Source organism: Excalfactoria chinensis, chromosome 13 (genome assembly GCF_039878825.1).
Source record: "Excalfactoria chinensis isolate bCotChi1 chromosome 13, bCotChi1.hap2, whole genome shotgun sequence".
Taxonomy (NCBI): domain Eukaryota; kingdom Metazoa; phylum Chordata; class Aves; order Galliformes; family Phasianidae; genus Excalfactoria; species Excalfactoria chinensis.
Window position 1 is genome coordinate 1773966 of NC_092837.1, and position 15722 is coordinate 1789687.

Consider the following 15722-nt stretch of genomic DNA (forward strand, 5'->3'; position numbering starts at 1 on the left):
TGAGAAGTTTTTTGTCCCATCGTATTTAGGACTATTCAAATCCTAAAACATCAGAAATGATTTTGTGTTTGTATTAGGCCCATTTGTGCCTTTTAATGGCCCTTAAGTTTTTCTTTCTTAAATCCATAATTTCTGTAATACCTCTGGAAGAGTCTTTGGCTTTTTGGTTGTATTAATTTGCTTGAGTGAGGCAAGATTTTAATAAATGTTGGTTTCTGCTCAGATTTCTGTCTTACCATGACGACTCTGGCCTGTATTTTGAAATATAATGCTGTTTTCCAAAGTGCTTCTTCTTGCCAAATTCTGTTTTGCATTTCCTGTCATCTGAGCTTTTGCATACCTTCCAGTGTTGGAAGTGAAGTTCTGTTGTGGAAGCAGAAGCTCACAGAGAACAGATCTGTGAGCTGCTCTGGGCACAGGGCAAAGCTTTGGTGGTTCTGGAAGCGATGCCTCGCACTGAGGTGCCACAGCCCTGGGGGGGACCCAAAGTAAGGACATGGTGGTCTGTCCGACCTTGTGACTTCCATGCCCTGCAGTGGGGAGGGGTCCTGCGGTCTGCGCTGCACTGTTTCTGGGCCTGCTCTTTTGCTCTTTTCCCCTTCCAGCTTCAGCTCCTTCCTCTAAAGCAGAAATGGTTCTGGGAGAAGCTGCAGGGTGTGAGTCCTGGGGTGCATCATCTGAAGGAGGAAGAAAGACCAACTCGCAGCTGACTCACAACTGAGAAGGTGGCCTCATACGGTGCTCAGGAGGCTGTGCAGGACTGGTGGGGATCTCACCAGTTGTTGAGTGAATCCTTTGGTTCTGCATTGAGCTTTCCTTGGCTTGCCAGGCCTGCTGTCCTCCTGAATAGGCCTGATCCAACAGGGAGCGAGGTGTTCCCTGCTGCATGTCCCAGGTGGAGCTGGGTGAACTGGTCCCCATCTGAAGGATGGGAGGCTTCCTATGGTTCCTGCGTGAGCAGGTTGAGTAAAAATGCTCCTTTACATTTGCTGGAGCTTAAGGTGTTTCTGCAGACTTACAGGTGATGTCTTTTCCATCCTTAAGGGCCATGAGGAGGTGTCTGCACCAGTTTGGCCACTGTGAGGCCTTCCTCCTCTCTGAAGCAATTCCCCAAATTGCCTTCTGGAGACTGATAGTGCTTTTAGCTGACACAGGTTGCAGATCTTGCTCTCTGGGAACTATCGGCTCCTTTGGTTGACTGATGAGTTTCCCTGTGTGCTTTCAGAGGGGTTTATCCTTTCTGCATGCACACCTTGGAGGTAGCGTCTGCTGGTAGTGACAGCTTGGGATGAGTTCAGTCTTCTGTTCTGGGATGCTGTGCTGCAGTGTGACTTGGAGCCTGCTGTCATCTTGGCTAATGCAAGAGGTGACCACTCGAGAGGCGAGCTGTACACGTGCACAGTAATGCACACGGTGGTTTCATGCGCAGGGGCTGCGTTCTCTCCTATTGCTACATCTGGAGCAGAACGTCTGCAAGATCACATGTTGGTGAGTAACATTAGGAAAAATGTAGAGCTCAGTTGCACTGCAAATGCACAGGATGACTGCATTTTATGTCTAAAAATACATGCCCCAGTGTGTTCTGCTCTGGGGAAGTGTGAACAGTTACTATGAAGTCTTTGTATCAAAAAGAGTTTATTTGTTTTTATAGCATTGTGCTGTTGCTTGGTGCCCAACTGAAGCTTTTCATTGAGATAATTCTGCACGTTTCCATAAGAAGTTCAACCTTTTTCTTTTCTGAACCTGATAGCTTCAGTAGATATCATTATTCAGAGCACAGTGCTCTACAGAGAAACTTGTTTGAGCATGTGAACTGCAGCACAGTAGACTACATAGACTGCATATGGAGCATTAACAGTGCATGCATATAGCACGTCCACAAGTACAGTGTGTTTTTTACTTCAGAATTGCTTTTGGACTGAAGTACCTGGAGTGCACGTGAAAGCACATTATTTACAGGCTTACCTGATGCCTTTGTGGAGGCAGCCTGGGTAACCTCAGTGGTGGTTCTGACCTGAAATGAGTAGAATCCATCACAGAAACAGTTGTATTTCTCTCAGTGTAGGCACTGTTTGTGCCCTGCCCACTCGTGGTGCTGATACACACCCAACTCTGTGTGTTTTGCTAGCAGTGTCTTTCCTTTGGTCCGGCCAAAGCGTCAACAAAGCACAAAACGTAAACTTTCAGTTTGTGTGATGTATAACTGGAAAGAAAGAGAAGCCAAGCTGCAGTAGTCTGCCATCTGTTTTAGTTGATAAATGAAGAAACTTTGGGCTCGGTTCAGCCCTGACTGAAGATCCTGGCGTGGTGCCTGTTTGAGCTGGAGAGGTTCTTTGCCCAAATTCCTGCGTCCTTTTCCTCTTTCGCAGCGAAGTGCCGTGTTTGGGCATGGCGTAGAGGAGCAGCTGCCTTGCTGTTGGCTTCTGTTGGTTTTGTCCCAGCCTTGGGACCCACGGGAGAGCTGGCTTTATGAAGGGGTATCAAAAGAATAGTAAAGTCTCTGCTACAAACCCCTCTTTCTCAAGCCTGATGGGCACCTCCTTAGGAGAAAACAGGCCTCCAAAGACAGTTGGCCTTGTGCTTGGCTCGCTGTGATTTGGGTAATGGTGACACAGAGAGGAGGGTAAGTGAGAAGGAAGCACGTCTGAGCAGTTAGCTAACACATGAATGATCAGACCGGAGTGAGATCTTATTTTGGTGTATCATGTTGGTCGTGATGCCCCCCTACCTAGAAAATGTTCTTTCTGTTTGGAGACTTCTGCAGAATGGTTTATTTAATCCTTTCTGTGAAATCTGATAGTGGAAATTGGTAGAAAAATGGTATTAGCTCAGGTGTGAGTGGAAAGCAGATAGAGATGATAAGCTGTGTGTGGTTGTGCATGCAGGGAACATCAGCTGCAAACCATGGGGCGAGTGTTCTTTCCTTCTCAGAAGCTCGTTCTCATTGAATGGCATTATCTGAATATCAGGATCTGGGAGGGAATATTTCTGCCAGAATTTTCTTGTTCCTGCAGGAGAAATGATGGCGTTACCCCTTGTAGACAGAGGTAAAGAAATGCATCCAGTGTTTTGCAGTGCTGACTGCCTTCCTGTGCTAAGGCAGCCCGTGCTCCGACATAAAGCTGAAACAGTCAGACAGAAAAAGGTGGTTGGGTTTTTTTGGTGGTGGTTGTTTTTTTTTTTTTCTCAGAGCTTAAAGATATTTCAGTTGCTACGAGTTACTGGAAATTACTTTCTTGGTAGAAAAGGAAATAGTTGTACTGACAGCACGGAGGGGTTACAGAAGCTGTTACAACAGGCGTGCTGGGTAACTGTGTGTGTCTTCTGTCATATGAAGAACACTCACCGTGAACCAATGTCCTCTTTTTCTCCAAAGCAGATGTAATTGAAATTGATAATGATAAAGTAAGTTCATGAAAGGCAGTTGTTCTCATCTCGTCAAGGAGAGAAAAGTCAGAGGCAAAAATGTTCAGGAATAGGGAGTTTGATTGTCAAGAGGTTGTTTCTATTTACAGTTTTTAAAATGAGAAACAAATTGAATTTAAAACAAACACAAAACAACCCATTCTTACAATGCACTGAGTGTCCTCAGCTTTGGCATGTCTCTGTGAGGTGCGAAGGCTTTTGGAGGCACAGCTTTGTGCTTGTCAAAAGGGAGATCCAAGCTGGAAGAAGAGCTGGAGAGCAGGGAGGTACCTGTGTATATGTGTAGCTGCTGCGCTTTGATGCATGCATTTTGCTGGGTGATGTTCTCACTGATGGTATCTCTTGCCCTGTTCTTTGGACCTCTGCTCTGGAAATGAGTTTTCACTCATGCAGAGGAGTAGAAGGGTTAAAATTCAGTTCTCTTTCTCGTCCATTTTTCATTTTTCTTTTTCCCTGTGCTGCCTCTGCTCCCTGATGCTTCCCCCTGGGTGCTGCCCCATCCCCTATCGGTCTGCCACTGGCAGCAGGGTGCATCCTGTTTGGGTCACTGCTGTCATTCCAAATGACATACACTAGCATGAGAAGGGAGAAGAGAAAGGAAGAGCCAAGAGAGCAATTGCTGTGCCAACAGCTCCTTTGCAAAAAAAAAGCAACGACCCAGTCTGAAACATCCTGGTGGCACTGACAGCTATTGCTGTCCAGCATGTGACCTTCCTTTCCTGTTGGTGCAGTAGAATAAGTAGCTTCACATGGTGCTTTTACTGGCTTGCAGCGGGGTTCCTGCAGTGCTACGTTTGTTCTAGTTCCCACGTCTTACACATGCTCATGTGGACAGCCTGAATACAGAAAGAAAGGATGAGGCACTTCCGTGCTTTTGAGTGGGAGAGCAAAGTGATTGTGCCACACCAAAGGAACAAGAGAGAATAATAGTTGGGCTTTGATCGTGGTAGGCTGTGGGGTGTGAGCTGCAGAAGACACAGGTGCTGATGCTGAGTTGGAGCTCATCGAGCTGCAGTCCCTGAGGAGATCCAGGGTGCTGCAGCCACATCTGGCCAGCTGTGTGGTGCTGTATTGGGCCCTGCATTCACATCTGGCTAGCTGTGCTGCCTGCAAGTGCCTGGTGTTACACTCTAAGGCACTGCTGCTGCCAGAAAGGGGCTTCCTGAATGTACACTCAGCATACGTCTTGATAAAGTGCAACCTCTCCCTGCGGAACAATGCAGGTTTTATCCCGTGTTTCTGTTGACCCTGAGCTGGCTTGGAGTGTGTGTTCCAGCAGGATCCCGTGATAAGGAAGGTGTGCATTTGGGCTGGGTTTCAGTGCTGATAGCCAGAAGAGCACGTGGATCTGAACCTGCAGTTTCTTTATCACAAACCAGGACTTAAGAGTAAGGAAAGCTAAGTGTATGTGCAGGGGCTGCTTCCTAAAGGTGCTTGGAGATTGCATCCATCTGTTAAGTGGAATTTTCAATAAGGCTTGGCCAGTCCAGCTGTTCTGCAGTAGAAAAGCCCCTCATATGCACAGTTACGTGTTGAAGGGCCTTAAATACCTCAAAGTTCTCTCACACCAGTCTATTAAAAACATCCCTTCTTCTCATGAAGAAATACAGTATGGATATAACTAATATTGAAAGTACTTCTGGCATGTGCATAATTGCTAAGTAGGACACACACCACCCAGCTTTAAAACCATGCTGTGAGATTGACTTCAGACATGGTTCATTTTGTTTGGAGGTTGGCAGCTCAGCTGACTGATGCTGGATATCAGTCTTGCCTCAGGTGTGCCAGGTTGACTTAGCTTTTAAAGTCCTTGTCACAGGGTTGCTTTCCGAGTCCATTTATTTCTGTTCTTTTCGATCTTGTAAACTGTTTCAAAGTGGATGTGTTTTATGAGAAGTCTTTCGCTGCAGTGCTGTGCATGGTGTAATGAGAAGTTGAAGGCAGTGAGCACCAACCAAGTGCTGTTCTCAGGTCACACACTATGCATTCTCCTGTGCTCCCTGTTGGACATACTTCATTCACCTCAACCAGCTGCGAGGATCACATGCGAGGGACAAAAGATCCACTGAATGCCTTTCACAGGTGGATTGGAACAACAGCGTGATTCCTTCAGACATGTTGTGCAAAGCCCATCCTGGCTGTGCTCCGCTCTTGCTCAGCGTGTTTGACATTCACGTCTATTTTTGTATAGTGCTGACCTGAAGAGGCTGGATCTGGATTAGATTTGGATTAGGGTTTGGGATAAATAGCACTGGAATCTCATGTGAATTCTTCTTCTGCGATTTTTGTTCTGAAAGAACCTCCTGAGTTAAAAACTTGTTGTCTGCAGTGACAAAAGGTCGTGAACATCAAACCTTATACCTGTTTTGAATGAATGTTGTCTGAAATAGAATGAAAGTGGTTTTAGGTATGTGATCTATCTTCCCCAAATACTTCAGTCCCTTAATTTGAAGGGCTTATCTTTGTAACTCTTCTTTCCACCTGAACATAGGATCCGTATGACTCAATGTTTCTGTAGCTGCTGTTTTCCTCCTGAATGGCCAGTAACTGACGGTGAGGCAGGTGTACCTGCACAGCCCTCAGCTGGTCCCTCCTCCTGCTGTGCTACAGATTGCATTTTGCATTTCACCTTTCTTTCTTCTTCTTTTTTTTTTTTCCTTTAAAAATCACAAGGCAATGGCCACACCTGTGCTGCCTTTTCCATTCCTGACATTCTTAAAAGCTGACAACTTTGAGCAAGGAGTGAGACCTAGAAAAGAGAAAGAATACCGGGAAAGTAGAGTGCACATCTGTGCAAGAGGACTTGGAGCTCAGTTCAGTGACTGAGCAGCAGCTTCAGAACCAGAGGGAGTGAGGCTGGCTGGCAGTGGAACACGTGTGGCAGTGCTCTCCTGTCCAGGCATCCAAACCCTCCTGTCCTCATGCACATAGGGCAGGAGCTGGGCTGATCTTCTTCTGGCAGGGCATATTATTTTGCTAACACTTACGAAGTTGTATGACTGCATGGCTTGCTCAAGCATCTGCTTTTTATTTGTCCTCGTGTCCTTATGAGTTACATAAAAGTGAAGCCAGTGTCTGCTCTATATAGATCTACCTGAAATAGTTTCAGGTCACCTTTGCACACTTAATTTGGAAAACAATTGAGCAGCATGACTCCTGCCTCTGAGAATTGAGTAGTCGGGCTCCTCAGCTCCTCACAGCTGTCTTGGGGCTCCTGCAGCATTCTTGGGAGTGCACCGTGCAGGAGCTGGAAGGGAGGGAAGCCAAGGATGTGAGCTGGAGCTGGGGGTGCGTGCAGGCTGCAGGGCATCACACTGTGAGTGCTGCGGGTGCTGGAGCCCAGGGTCAGGCCCTTCCAGTGCCACTATGGCAGCCCTGCTGCAGGCACCCCTGGGGCCTGGGCCACAGTAAGCTGAGATTCCTTCCCTCACCTATTTGTTTGTTAGGCTTTTATTTCTTGTACAGTTGCCCTCTGTCGGTTGTTCCCGTGGAAGCGAGATGTGGTTTGGGTGAAATCTGAGGGGCGAGCCAGGCTGAGTCAGCGCTCTCCTTCAGCCATGTGCTCTCCTCAACACATGGAAGTACTTTCATTGCTCCAACGAATCTGCTCACATGCTCAGCATTAGGCACGGGTTCTGCATGAGCTGCTGATCCAGAGTCTGAATTTAATTTTTATTTTTTAGTGAAATTTACACAGCTGAGGGCAGGGCTACCAGCACAGCGTCTGAATGTTACAAAATAAAGGTTTAATGCAGGGTTATCCAGGAAGAAAGCTTCTGGCATTAAAGCTCTGCAGTGGCAGTGGGTTTAAGGGCAGCCTTTGTAAGAAAAATGGTGTCTTCTGATAACGTGACGGGCTGTCATTATAAATGAGCTGGGAACAACGTGAGCTGAAATGCTGTGCACACATCGAGCTTCGGGCTGAAAGCAGTATTTGGGGATTATCCTTACATTAAACTTCAGCTGGACCGAGTACATGTAAATAATTGTCCCCCAGCTTTCCCTATTACAAATATACAGAGTTTGTGAAATGGGTTTACCGTGTGCTGAGCATTTCTTTGATATTTTTTAAAGCCTGTTGCTATGGCAACCAGACCCCATAACAGTGAAGCTCTTTGGGAAGAAGCAATCCTGTAACACCCAGGAAGAAAGCCATAGCAGAACTGCCGGTGTTTCTACTGAAGAAACAAGCAGAAGGCAGAGCAGCAGCCTGGCCTGGGCTCACGGTAGGGTGCCCAGCCTGCTCCCTGCTCCCAGGCAGAACAGATTTGGATGGGACACCTCCAGAGCAGTGTTTTCATATGGAAAGGTTGAAGTGATCTGATGGTTTGGCTCATGGGTAAGGAAACATGAGTTTTGCTTTTCAGAACTGGATGTCCTCTTTGTACTTTGCTAATACAGAAACTGGCAGAACAGGCATTACTTTTCCTTTGACGTGAGGGCTTGCAGCCCTGCTTCCTTGTGTCTCATGACTGAGTGAATCAACACCTAATTAAACAGTCACATGAGGGACAGAGTAAAATGCTGCTCATGCACTGATCCTTGTGAATCCGTGGAGAATAACTGCTTGCATCTGGCTTCCTCCTTCTCGGAAGAACCCAGAGCAGCTGCAGCTTTTTCTCTTTCTTTTTTTGCTTTCTTTTGGGAAAAACAGATCACACAGACCTCAGACAAAGCAGTGCTGTCTGTGCAGATAAATGAGACCTGGCATAAGGGAGAGGGAAGACTTGGAAGTATTGGATGCATTTTCTGAGTAGTGTGACTGCTTGGAGTTTGTGCTGGGGATGGTTTAACTGAAAGCTTGAAGCTGTGCTCCTTGCACGTTTGACACTCTTGATAACTTAACCAAAAATGTGAATCATTGAATGGCTCTGAGCATCCTCATAACCTCCCCTGGGCCCTCTCCAACAGCTCCACGTCCTTCTGGTGCTGGGGTCACACCGTGGCCAAGGCAATAAGATATTCAGTTTGGTCCGTAAGCCTTCTTGAAGTTTTTAATTCTTGTGTTTGTAGCATGTTGTGAAGGCTCCATAACAACTTCTTTTTTTTCCATATCTGAATGGCAAACACTTACCTGGAGGTTTATTGGGCTCTCAATTAATGCTCAGTCACAAGCACAGCCACCTTAATCAATTACACGGCTGTGCAGCGCAGCCAAGGAGCACTCTAGCCCAGCTCTGTTGCTGACACCACCAGAGCAGCATTTTTCCCTTATGAAACTCACAACGTGAGTATTATGGGATGGTTTAATCACAGCAAGCAGATGGCAGCCCGCACCCTGACAGCAGTGGGCTCCTGTTGAGGCCGGAGGGACCTTGTGGCCGTGGTGGCACTGAGCTGTGGGTCGGGTGTCTGCAGTGTGGTATTATCAGGATGTTCCATCCACCAGGGGTCATCCTGACCTGCAGGCTCTGAGGGCACAGCATCTTGCAAGGAAGCACTGGGGGAGTGCCACCAACAAACAGTGGGTTACATTCTAGCTTTTCAGGCTCTCAATCATTATTTATTTCTTGATACATCTATCTGATTTTAAAGAAAAAAAATGGTCCCCGAGATGTGTTTATGCTGTTGGTGCAGAAGTCACATGGCACATCAGGCGCAGCTGAAGTACATTGGTAATTTGTCTATGCACTGTACAACTCTTTCGGGGGTATCTCATTCTGAAGCAATGCGCTGAGAGTCTCGAGTTTTGATTTATGGAAAAAGTAGAAACAGAAACTGCTGTAGAGCTGTCAGCTACTGCCCCCAGTACAGGAAGGATGTGGAGCTCTTGGAGCAGGTCCAGAGAAGGGCCACTAAAATGATCAGAGGGCTGGAACACCTCTCCTGTGAGGGAAGGTTGAGGGAGCTGGGCTTGTTTAGCTTAGAGAGGAGAAGGCTCTGAGGAGACCGCATTGTGGCCTTCTAGTACTTGAAGGGAGCATATAAACAGGAGGGGGAACAGCTGTTTATGAGTGTGGACAAGGGGAAATGGTTTTAAACTGAGACAGGGGAGATTTAGGTTGGATATTTGGAGGAAGTTTTTCACCCAGAGGGTGGTAAGGCATTGGAACAGGTTGCCAAAGGAGGCTGTGGATGCCCCATCCCTGCAGGCATTCAAGGCCAGGCTGGATGTGACTCTGGGCAGCCTGGACTGGTGATTGGCGACCTTGCACATAGCAGGGGGTTGGAACTAGAAGGTCACTGTGGTCCTTTTCAACCCAGGCCATTCTATGATAAGTGTATGAAAATAGGAGCCCTAAAAGCTTCCAGCTGAAGGTAAATACAGAGAATTCAGTGTCTGAATGCTGGGGATCTCTGAGGTCTTTCCCAACCTGAGTGATTCCCTGCTTCCCCTCCTCTGCTGGGCTGGGTCATTTCAGGAAATTATTTCCCACAGCTATCTGTGTGGATCAGAAGCAATTTGTATTGCATCCATTTTCTCCCCAACTTTTCACTCGGCACACACACAACACTGAACTCTTTACACTTTAAAAGCCACAGTGAAAGATGTGCTGCCCCGCACAGCCGCGGGTGCACAATCACAGAGCTGTTCGGTGGGGGAAAATGCCCTGTTGTTCTGCAGTACCAGTTGGTGTGATGGAGGTTTGTTTGGTGTCTTATTTACAGTGGATTGCGACTGGAAATGCGATACAAAACAAACACCAATGCTCCAGTAGCTGAACCGTGCAGCAGGTTTTTACTTTGATAGCTGTTTTCATTGGAAGCATCTTTTATCGTGACTCAAATGTGACAGTGGGAGAGGGGCAGTTGAGCTGCGGTGGTCTCGATATCTGTGTTTTAAATGAAAGATATGTTCTGTGTTGCAGCCCCCTGGGATGCACAGAGACAGATCTGCATTTGTGCTGATGCTCCCTTACACCTCCGTAAAGACACTTTATCCCAGTCATGAGACCTCCTGGTGCTAAGAGAATCCTGTGGATGGAGGCTTTATCAGCTTTGCTTCTGTGCTAAACGTCCGCTTGCTTTTTAGTCACAGGTTTTTTCTTTTCTTTCAATTCTCTAAAGTCTGGTTTCTTTTAAAGAAAATGGTGCCTTGATTTTGAGAACCATGTGGGCTGTTTGCAGCCGGCTTCCTGCTGCTGGCTCCTGCTGTGGCTGAGCTGTGTGTGTGTCTGTGCTGTGCTCAGGTACGTGGCTCCAGCTGCACGCACAGCGCTGTGCCTCCGTGCCGTCCGCTCTTCTTCTCCAGCACTGAGGAATTCAGTGGAATTTTTTTTCCTTGCAGGGAGACAAAAATGCACAGAAAGCACATTTTTGTCAAGTCCAGCTCAGTGGTAATTCCACTAAGGCAAATATTTTGTAGAGAAATGGTATCCAAGAATTTCTAGTTGGATTTCAAATGAAATCCTAATTGGTTTTCTCTCTTGTTGTCTGGTGTGGCTTCCAGCTCCCATCTTCATGCATTAGTAAGCAATAAACATGGCTGGGCTTAGCTGCTGGCTCTTTGTTGTGTGCTTCTACAAGTGTGAGGGAAGCCTTCCTTAAGAGATGGGCTCATAGATCCTGTTAAGGTAGCAGAGAACAAAAAGGAATTATTTCATTACTTTTTAGCCTGTGGTCGGAGCAAACTGTTGCCTGCTCAGTGTAAAATCAGATGGAGTTGGAAGTTTTTGCGAATGCCTGTCCAGAGAGTGAAGAGATGAACTCTTTTTTTGGTGCTGTTTTGAGGATGGGGGCTTATGGTTCAATGGGGAAGCACAGCCCCATGTGGCACTGAGCTCTGCAGGGAGCCCTGGGCTCAGCTGCGCTGAATCCATCACTGTGGTGGTGCAGGTGGGGTGTGCTGGGACACCTCCCAGGCTCTCCAGAAGATGATGGGCTAAGAAGGGAGATTTTGATCGTTTTTTAAATGAACTTGTTAATATTTGCTACTTTCAAGAAAAAGAAGGGGGGGAAAAAAGCATCAATCAGCTTTGTTATCCGTGTTCTAGTTTGCACATTTGAGGAAAAAAAGGACAAAAAGACAGCTCCCTTTTCAAAGAGCAGGGGAGTGTCATATCCCCTGCTAAAGCAGGTGCTGCCCAGGTGGAGCTCCCACCCCATCCTGCATGTGCTGGCTGCTCCCAGCTCAGGCTGTGCAGCACCCATCCATGTCCTCAGGCCCCTCCAGGGCTGGAGCAGCACGGCTCCATGCAGCATTGCCAGCACCTCCCTGCCCTTGGAGTGAAGATTTTCCTCCTCGCATCTGACCTCAGTTTCCCCTCTTGTAGCTTAAAGCCATCCCCCCTTTGTCCCATCTCTGCTGTGTAAGAAGTCCCCATCCCACACGGGTGATCTCTCTTGCCCTGGCACTGGGCAGCTGCACCCGTCCTGCCCTGCGTGCTGCTATGCTGTGAGTGTCCATCTGAGCAGGAATTCCTTCCAGTAATTTTTCTTGGGCAGTTTGGCGGTGGCTGGGGCTGCTTTCAAAGCATTCGTCTTCTACACGCATCAGGTTACCCCGAGGTAAAATGGAAACTTTAGCAGCTGGCCCTGTAAATAAATGTTTACATAATGCGTCACACTGAACTTCCCCCCATCGCATCTCTAAGAAAAAGGTCACTTCTGACAGCAGCAGCCTTTTGGAAGGGATGCTTTTGCCGCACAGGTGGGGGAGTTTGGGCATAGGGCACGTTGTCAGGAAGGGAGTGGGGTCAGGTGCTGCTTGCCTGTCCCAGGGCTCTGTGTGCAGCTACAGAGGTGAGGTGTGGTGTAGGGCATTCTGCAGTGTAACCATGAGTAGCTGCATTGAATTCCCTCATGCTGCTTGCATATGGAAAGCCAAGCCTGTGATATAGGGCCTTGCGGGCTCTTATGTCAATGAGACATTTCCTATAAAACATCTGTGGTTGCAAAAGCTCTTACTGCTGGATTTGGAACCGAGGGAGAATCTGCATCTGAGTTTTACTGCTTTTGTGTCCTAATGCTTGCACTGAGCACAAAACCACCACGTCTGTAGTAGAAGCTGTGTCAGTGGGCTCCGGATTTCTCCCTAACTTGAAGCAGGAGATGTTTGGCGGAGGAGGGAGCTCAGTATTCCCTGGGGCCTGCACCACCCGGGGGTCCTGGGGCTGCTGTGGTTGGGGCCAGGTTGTGTGCCCATGGCATATTCACCTGTTGTGGAACAGAGGGGTTGTGCATCTCTAAGCTCTGTGTTGTGAGGTGTGGAGCAATGGGAGATGGCAAGCGGACCTCCTGTGGCTTTGCGGTTGGAAGTGTTGGTGAAACCTGCAGATGTTGGAAAAAAGGGGAAGTGGGAGCTCTGGTGCTCGGCTCCTGCCTTTGTCCGCTTATTGATCTTTGTCTGTACAAAACAGGTGGTGTGAGTGGTTATAGCCCCTACATATGCCTGCGACTGGAGTTGATGATTTCAAAGTGCGTTGCCCTTTTGGATTCCCCGTTCCTTTATCACATCCCAGTGCATCTCTGCCCTGTGAGCGGGGATGTCGTCCCAGAGCAGCAGGGGATTGGGGCAAAACGCACACAGCAGCGGCAGGCAGCTGGCACCGCGGTGCCCTGTGCAGCCTTCCCCACGGGGCAGCGCTGCTCCCGGCGCCTTGCCGGCAGCCAGCGAGCTGCTCAGCCTCTTTTCCTTAGCAGCGCTTCCCTTCTCCTGTCCTTAAAGCACGCGTGCCCCTCCAGGGAGGCAGCGGTGCTGTCGGGGCGTTGCGGGGCGGTCTGCAGCCCCGGGCCGGGGGGTGGACTCGGCGCAGCGCTGCCCCCCGCGGTGCCCCCAGCTCCGCGCGATGCCCACCCCGGCTCTGCCGGGCGCTGCGAGGCGGCCGCGGGGATTAAGCGTGTGCGGCGCGGCATGGAGAGCCCTTTGTTTGAGTTAAATTCAGCCCTCTCGGTGTGTCACCTGACAGTCTTGTGGCTTCGGATGAATATGGCTCACTGCTATTATTAACCTGAGTTGGCAGCCGGGCGCAACGGGAGTTTGTAGGGATTTGGAAAAGTGGAGCCGCTCGGGAGACAAAGATGCTTCCCAGGTACGATCGTTAAACGGTTCTCGAGGTTATTTTAATTGTTTGAGAGTTTAACATCTTCACTGTGATGGATGGCAGTCTTTTCTGGAAAGGCGAGGCTCTTAGAGATCCTTTTTGTTTCACGGTTCCTCCCGCAGCTGCATGCTGAATGGCACCGAGGTGTTCCTTTTTCCTCCAAACTGGTTCTATCTGTTGTGATTTTGCCGAGGGGAGCGCGGCTGACTTGAATAACGTGACACATAATGGTTAATGCTGGTGGGTTTGACTGGAAGGAGCTGCTGCTGGGCTGCGTGCTTTTTGTGAGAAGAGGCGTTTTGGAGGAGCACGGAGCTGCTGTGCTGTATGTACAGATGTTTGCATGCAGACATGGAAGCCAAACAGGTGCTTTGTGAAATGACTCGCATCAAGTGATCCTAAATACATTACATGAAGTTACCACTATTAATTGTCAGTTCTGAAGCCGTGTAAATTGCTGAGTTACTCATCCTGTCACACGGCACTAGCAAAACCTCCAGCCTCCTTGTGCTCAGGCTTGTGGTCTGTGTGTTGGCTGTGTACATGACACCCAGCCTGCATGCACGACTGCTTTTTGCTGGTGGGGGTTGCATCTGGCTCGTGTGTTAGACTTCAGTGTATAAGGTGGATGTCCTAAGGAGAGCTGGGTGACTTAGGAGAGGGGGAGAAAAAAACAAAAACAAACTGAAGTCAGCCTCGTATACAGTTAAAGTATTGGGCAGAGCCAAGGAGGGCGGAAGCCAATTGCAGTTTGGGTCCAAGTTTATTATACTGAGTGTGAAATAACTGCCGGGCTGGCTGTGCCTGTGCACAGCGTGTGCTGAGCACAAGTGGCAGGAGTTTCCTGGATCTCAAGCAGTGCTGCTATTCACGTTGATGATTGCAAAGCTGGTAAATGAATGAGGCAGATTTATAGATGGGGCACAGAGCTGAGCTCTGTGGTGCCTGTAGACACGAGGAGCATCACCCTCCTTCAAGAAATGACAAGGTGAAAGCTTGGAATTATTTTTTTCCTCCATAGAAGTATTATTTCCTTATGCTAACCCCTAGAGAAGCCCTTGTTGTGAGCTGCTGCCCACCAGCTCCTCCAGCCCACAGAGCCCTGTGGTGACCCCAGCTCCTATAACGACCATCCTCCTGCAGGTTTGTTTCTAAGTATAGGCCCTGTGGTTTCTCTAGCTGAGGTGTCTCTTTCCTGCTCCCAGCCTTACAGCCATGCTGTGTCACAAGGGTTTTTGCGGGATCTCACACAGAAAACACCAACTGTGAGAATCAGTGATGTGATCTGGATCATTCTTATCCCTTGAAGCCTGATAATGTGCTTTGCATTTCAGTTATTATTAAAAATTATTATTAATATTATTAAAAAATATATAAATAACCTGTCCACGCATGACTCTGCTAATGGATAGCTTTCCAAAGCTCAAAGCATCATTAACAGGTTGCCCAAGGAGGCTGTGGATGCCCCATCCCTGCAGGCATTCAAGGCCAGGCTGGATGTGGCTCTGAGCAGCCTGGGCTGCTGGTTGGTGACCCTGCACGTAGCAGGGGGTTGAAACCAGATGAGTGTTGTGTCCTGTTCAACCCAGGCCACTCTGTGATTCTATGGTTCTGTAATTAAGTTGCCATACATTATTGTTCATCGGTTCTGATTTAAGTTGTGCTCTTTCAGAAAGATTTGAACTATTGTCCATGTTCAGTGATGGCCAAATGGAAGGTAAATTATTGACTGCAGCAAGAAGGTATTACATTCTATAGAATGCCCTCTCTGTGTGTCCTATGGACTCAACTTTTCTTGTATCTTCTCAAAGCCAAAAGAAAAACTGCAGTAACAGGTATTAGAAATGTGCAGGGGAATTTGGGCAGGAGAAGGGAATCCTTTGGAAAAGATAATTCAGGTTGAGAGCTGTGTGATACAGCATCCGGGCTGGACATGGGCTGTTTGCCCTCTGCTTCCATTCACCCTTCCCTGTAACAAAGCAGGATCCTATATGCTACCAGGCTGTACAAGTGAGCAAGCTTCTGTTTGAATGTAACTCTGTGTGGAGCTCACAGATAATCTACATCTGAAATATCCCACTGCACATGTTGGAACAGACTCATATCTACAGCGTAAGCTCTTCAAGACAAGGATGCTTATGGCTGGGTCTGAGCACCACCTCAACAGCAAACATGAGGAATGCAGAGTGCAGGAGTTCCAGCTGAGCCCTGGGGATCTCCTTTCCTTTCTTTGGATGCTCACCTGGGAGCAGTGAAGGAAGTCTTTTCTTCTCTATGGTGGACCCGCTGTCTGCCCTGCCACAGCTGTGCTGT

General features: G+C 48.2%; 1 protein-coding gene across 4 annotated transcripts in view; it reads left to right on the plus strand.

Moving 5' to 3' along the window:
• Positions 1–15722, plus strand: part of FNIP1 (folliculin interacting protein 1) — a 59941-nt gene that overhangs the window by 4728 nt on the left and 39491 nt on the right. For 2 of the 4 annotated variants that reach the window (XM_072348281.1, XM_072348283.1), the window contains exon 1: positions 13051–13397. The exons of the other annotated variants lie outside the window; for them this stretch is intronic. In XM_072348281.1, the coding sequence (XP_072204382.1) occupies positions 13387–13397 (11 nt within the window). In that variant the 5' untranslated portion in view covers positions 13051–13386. Of the gene's footprint in view, positions 1–13050; positions 13398–15722 lie in introns of those variants that run through there. 4 annotated transcript variants of the gene reach the window in all.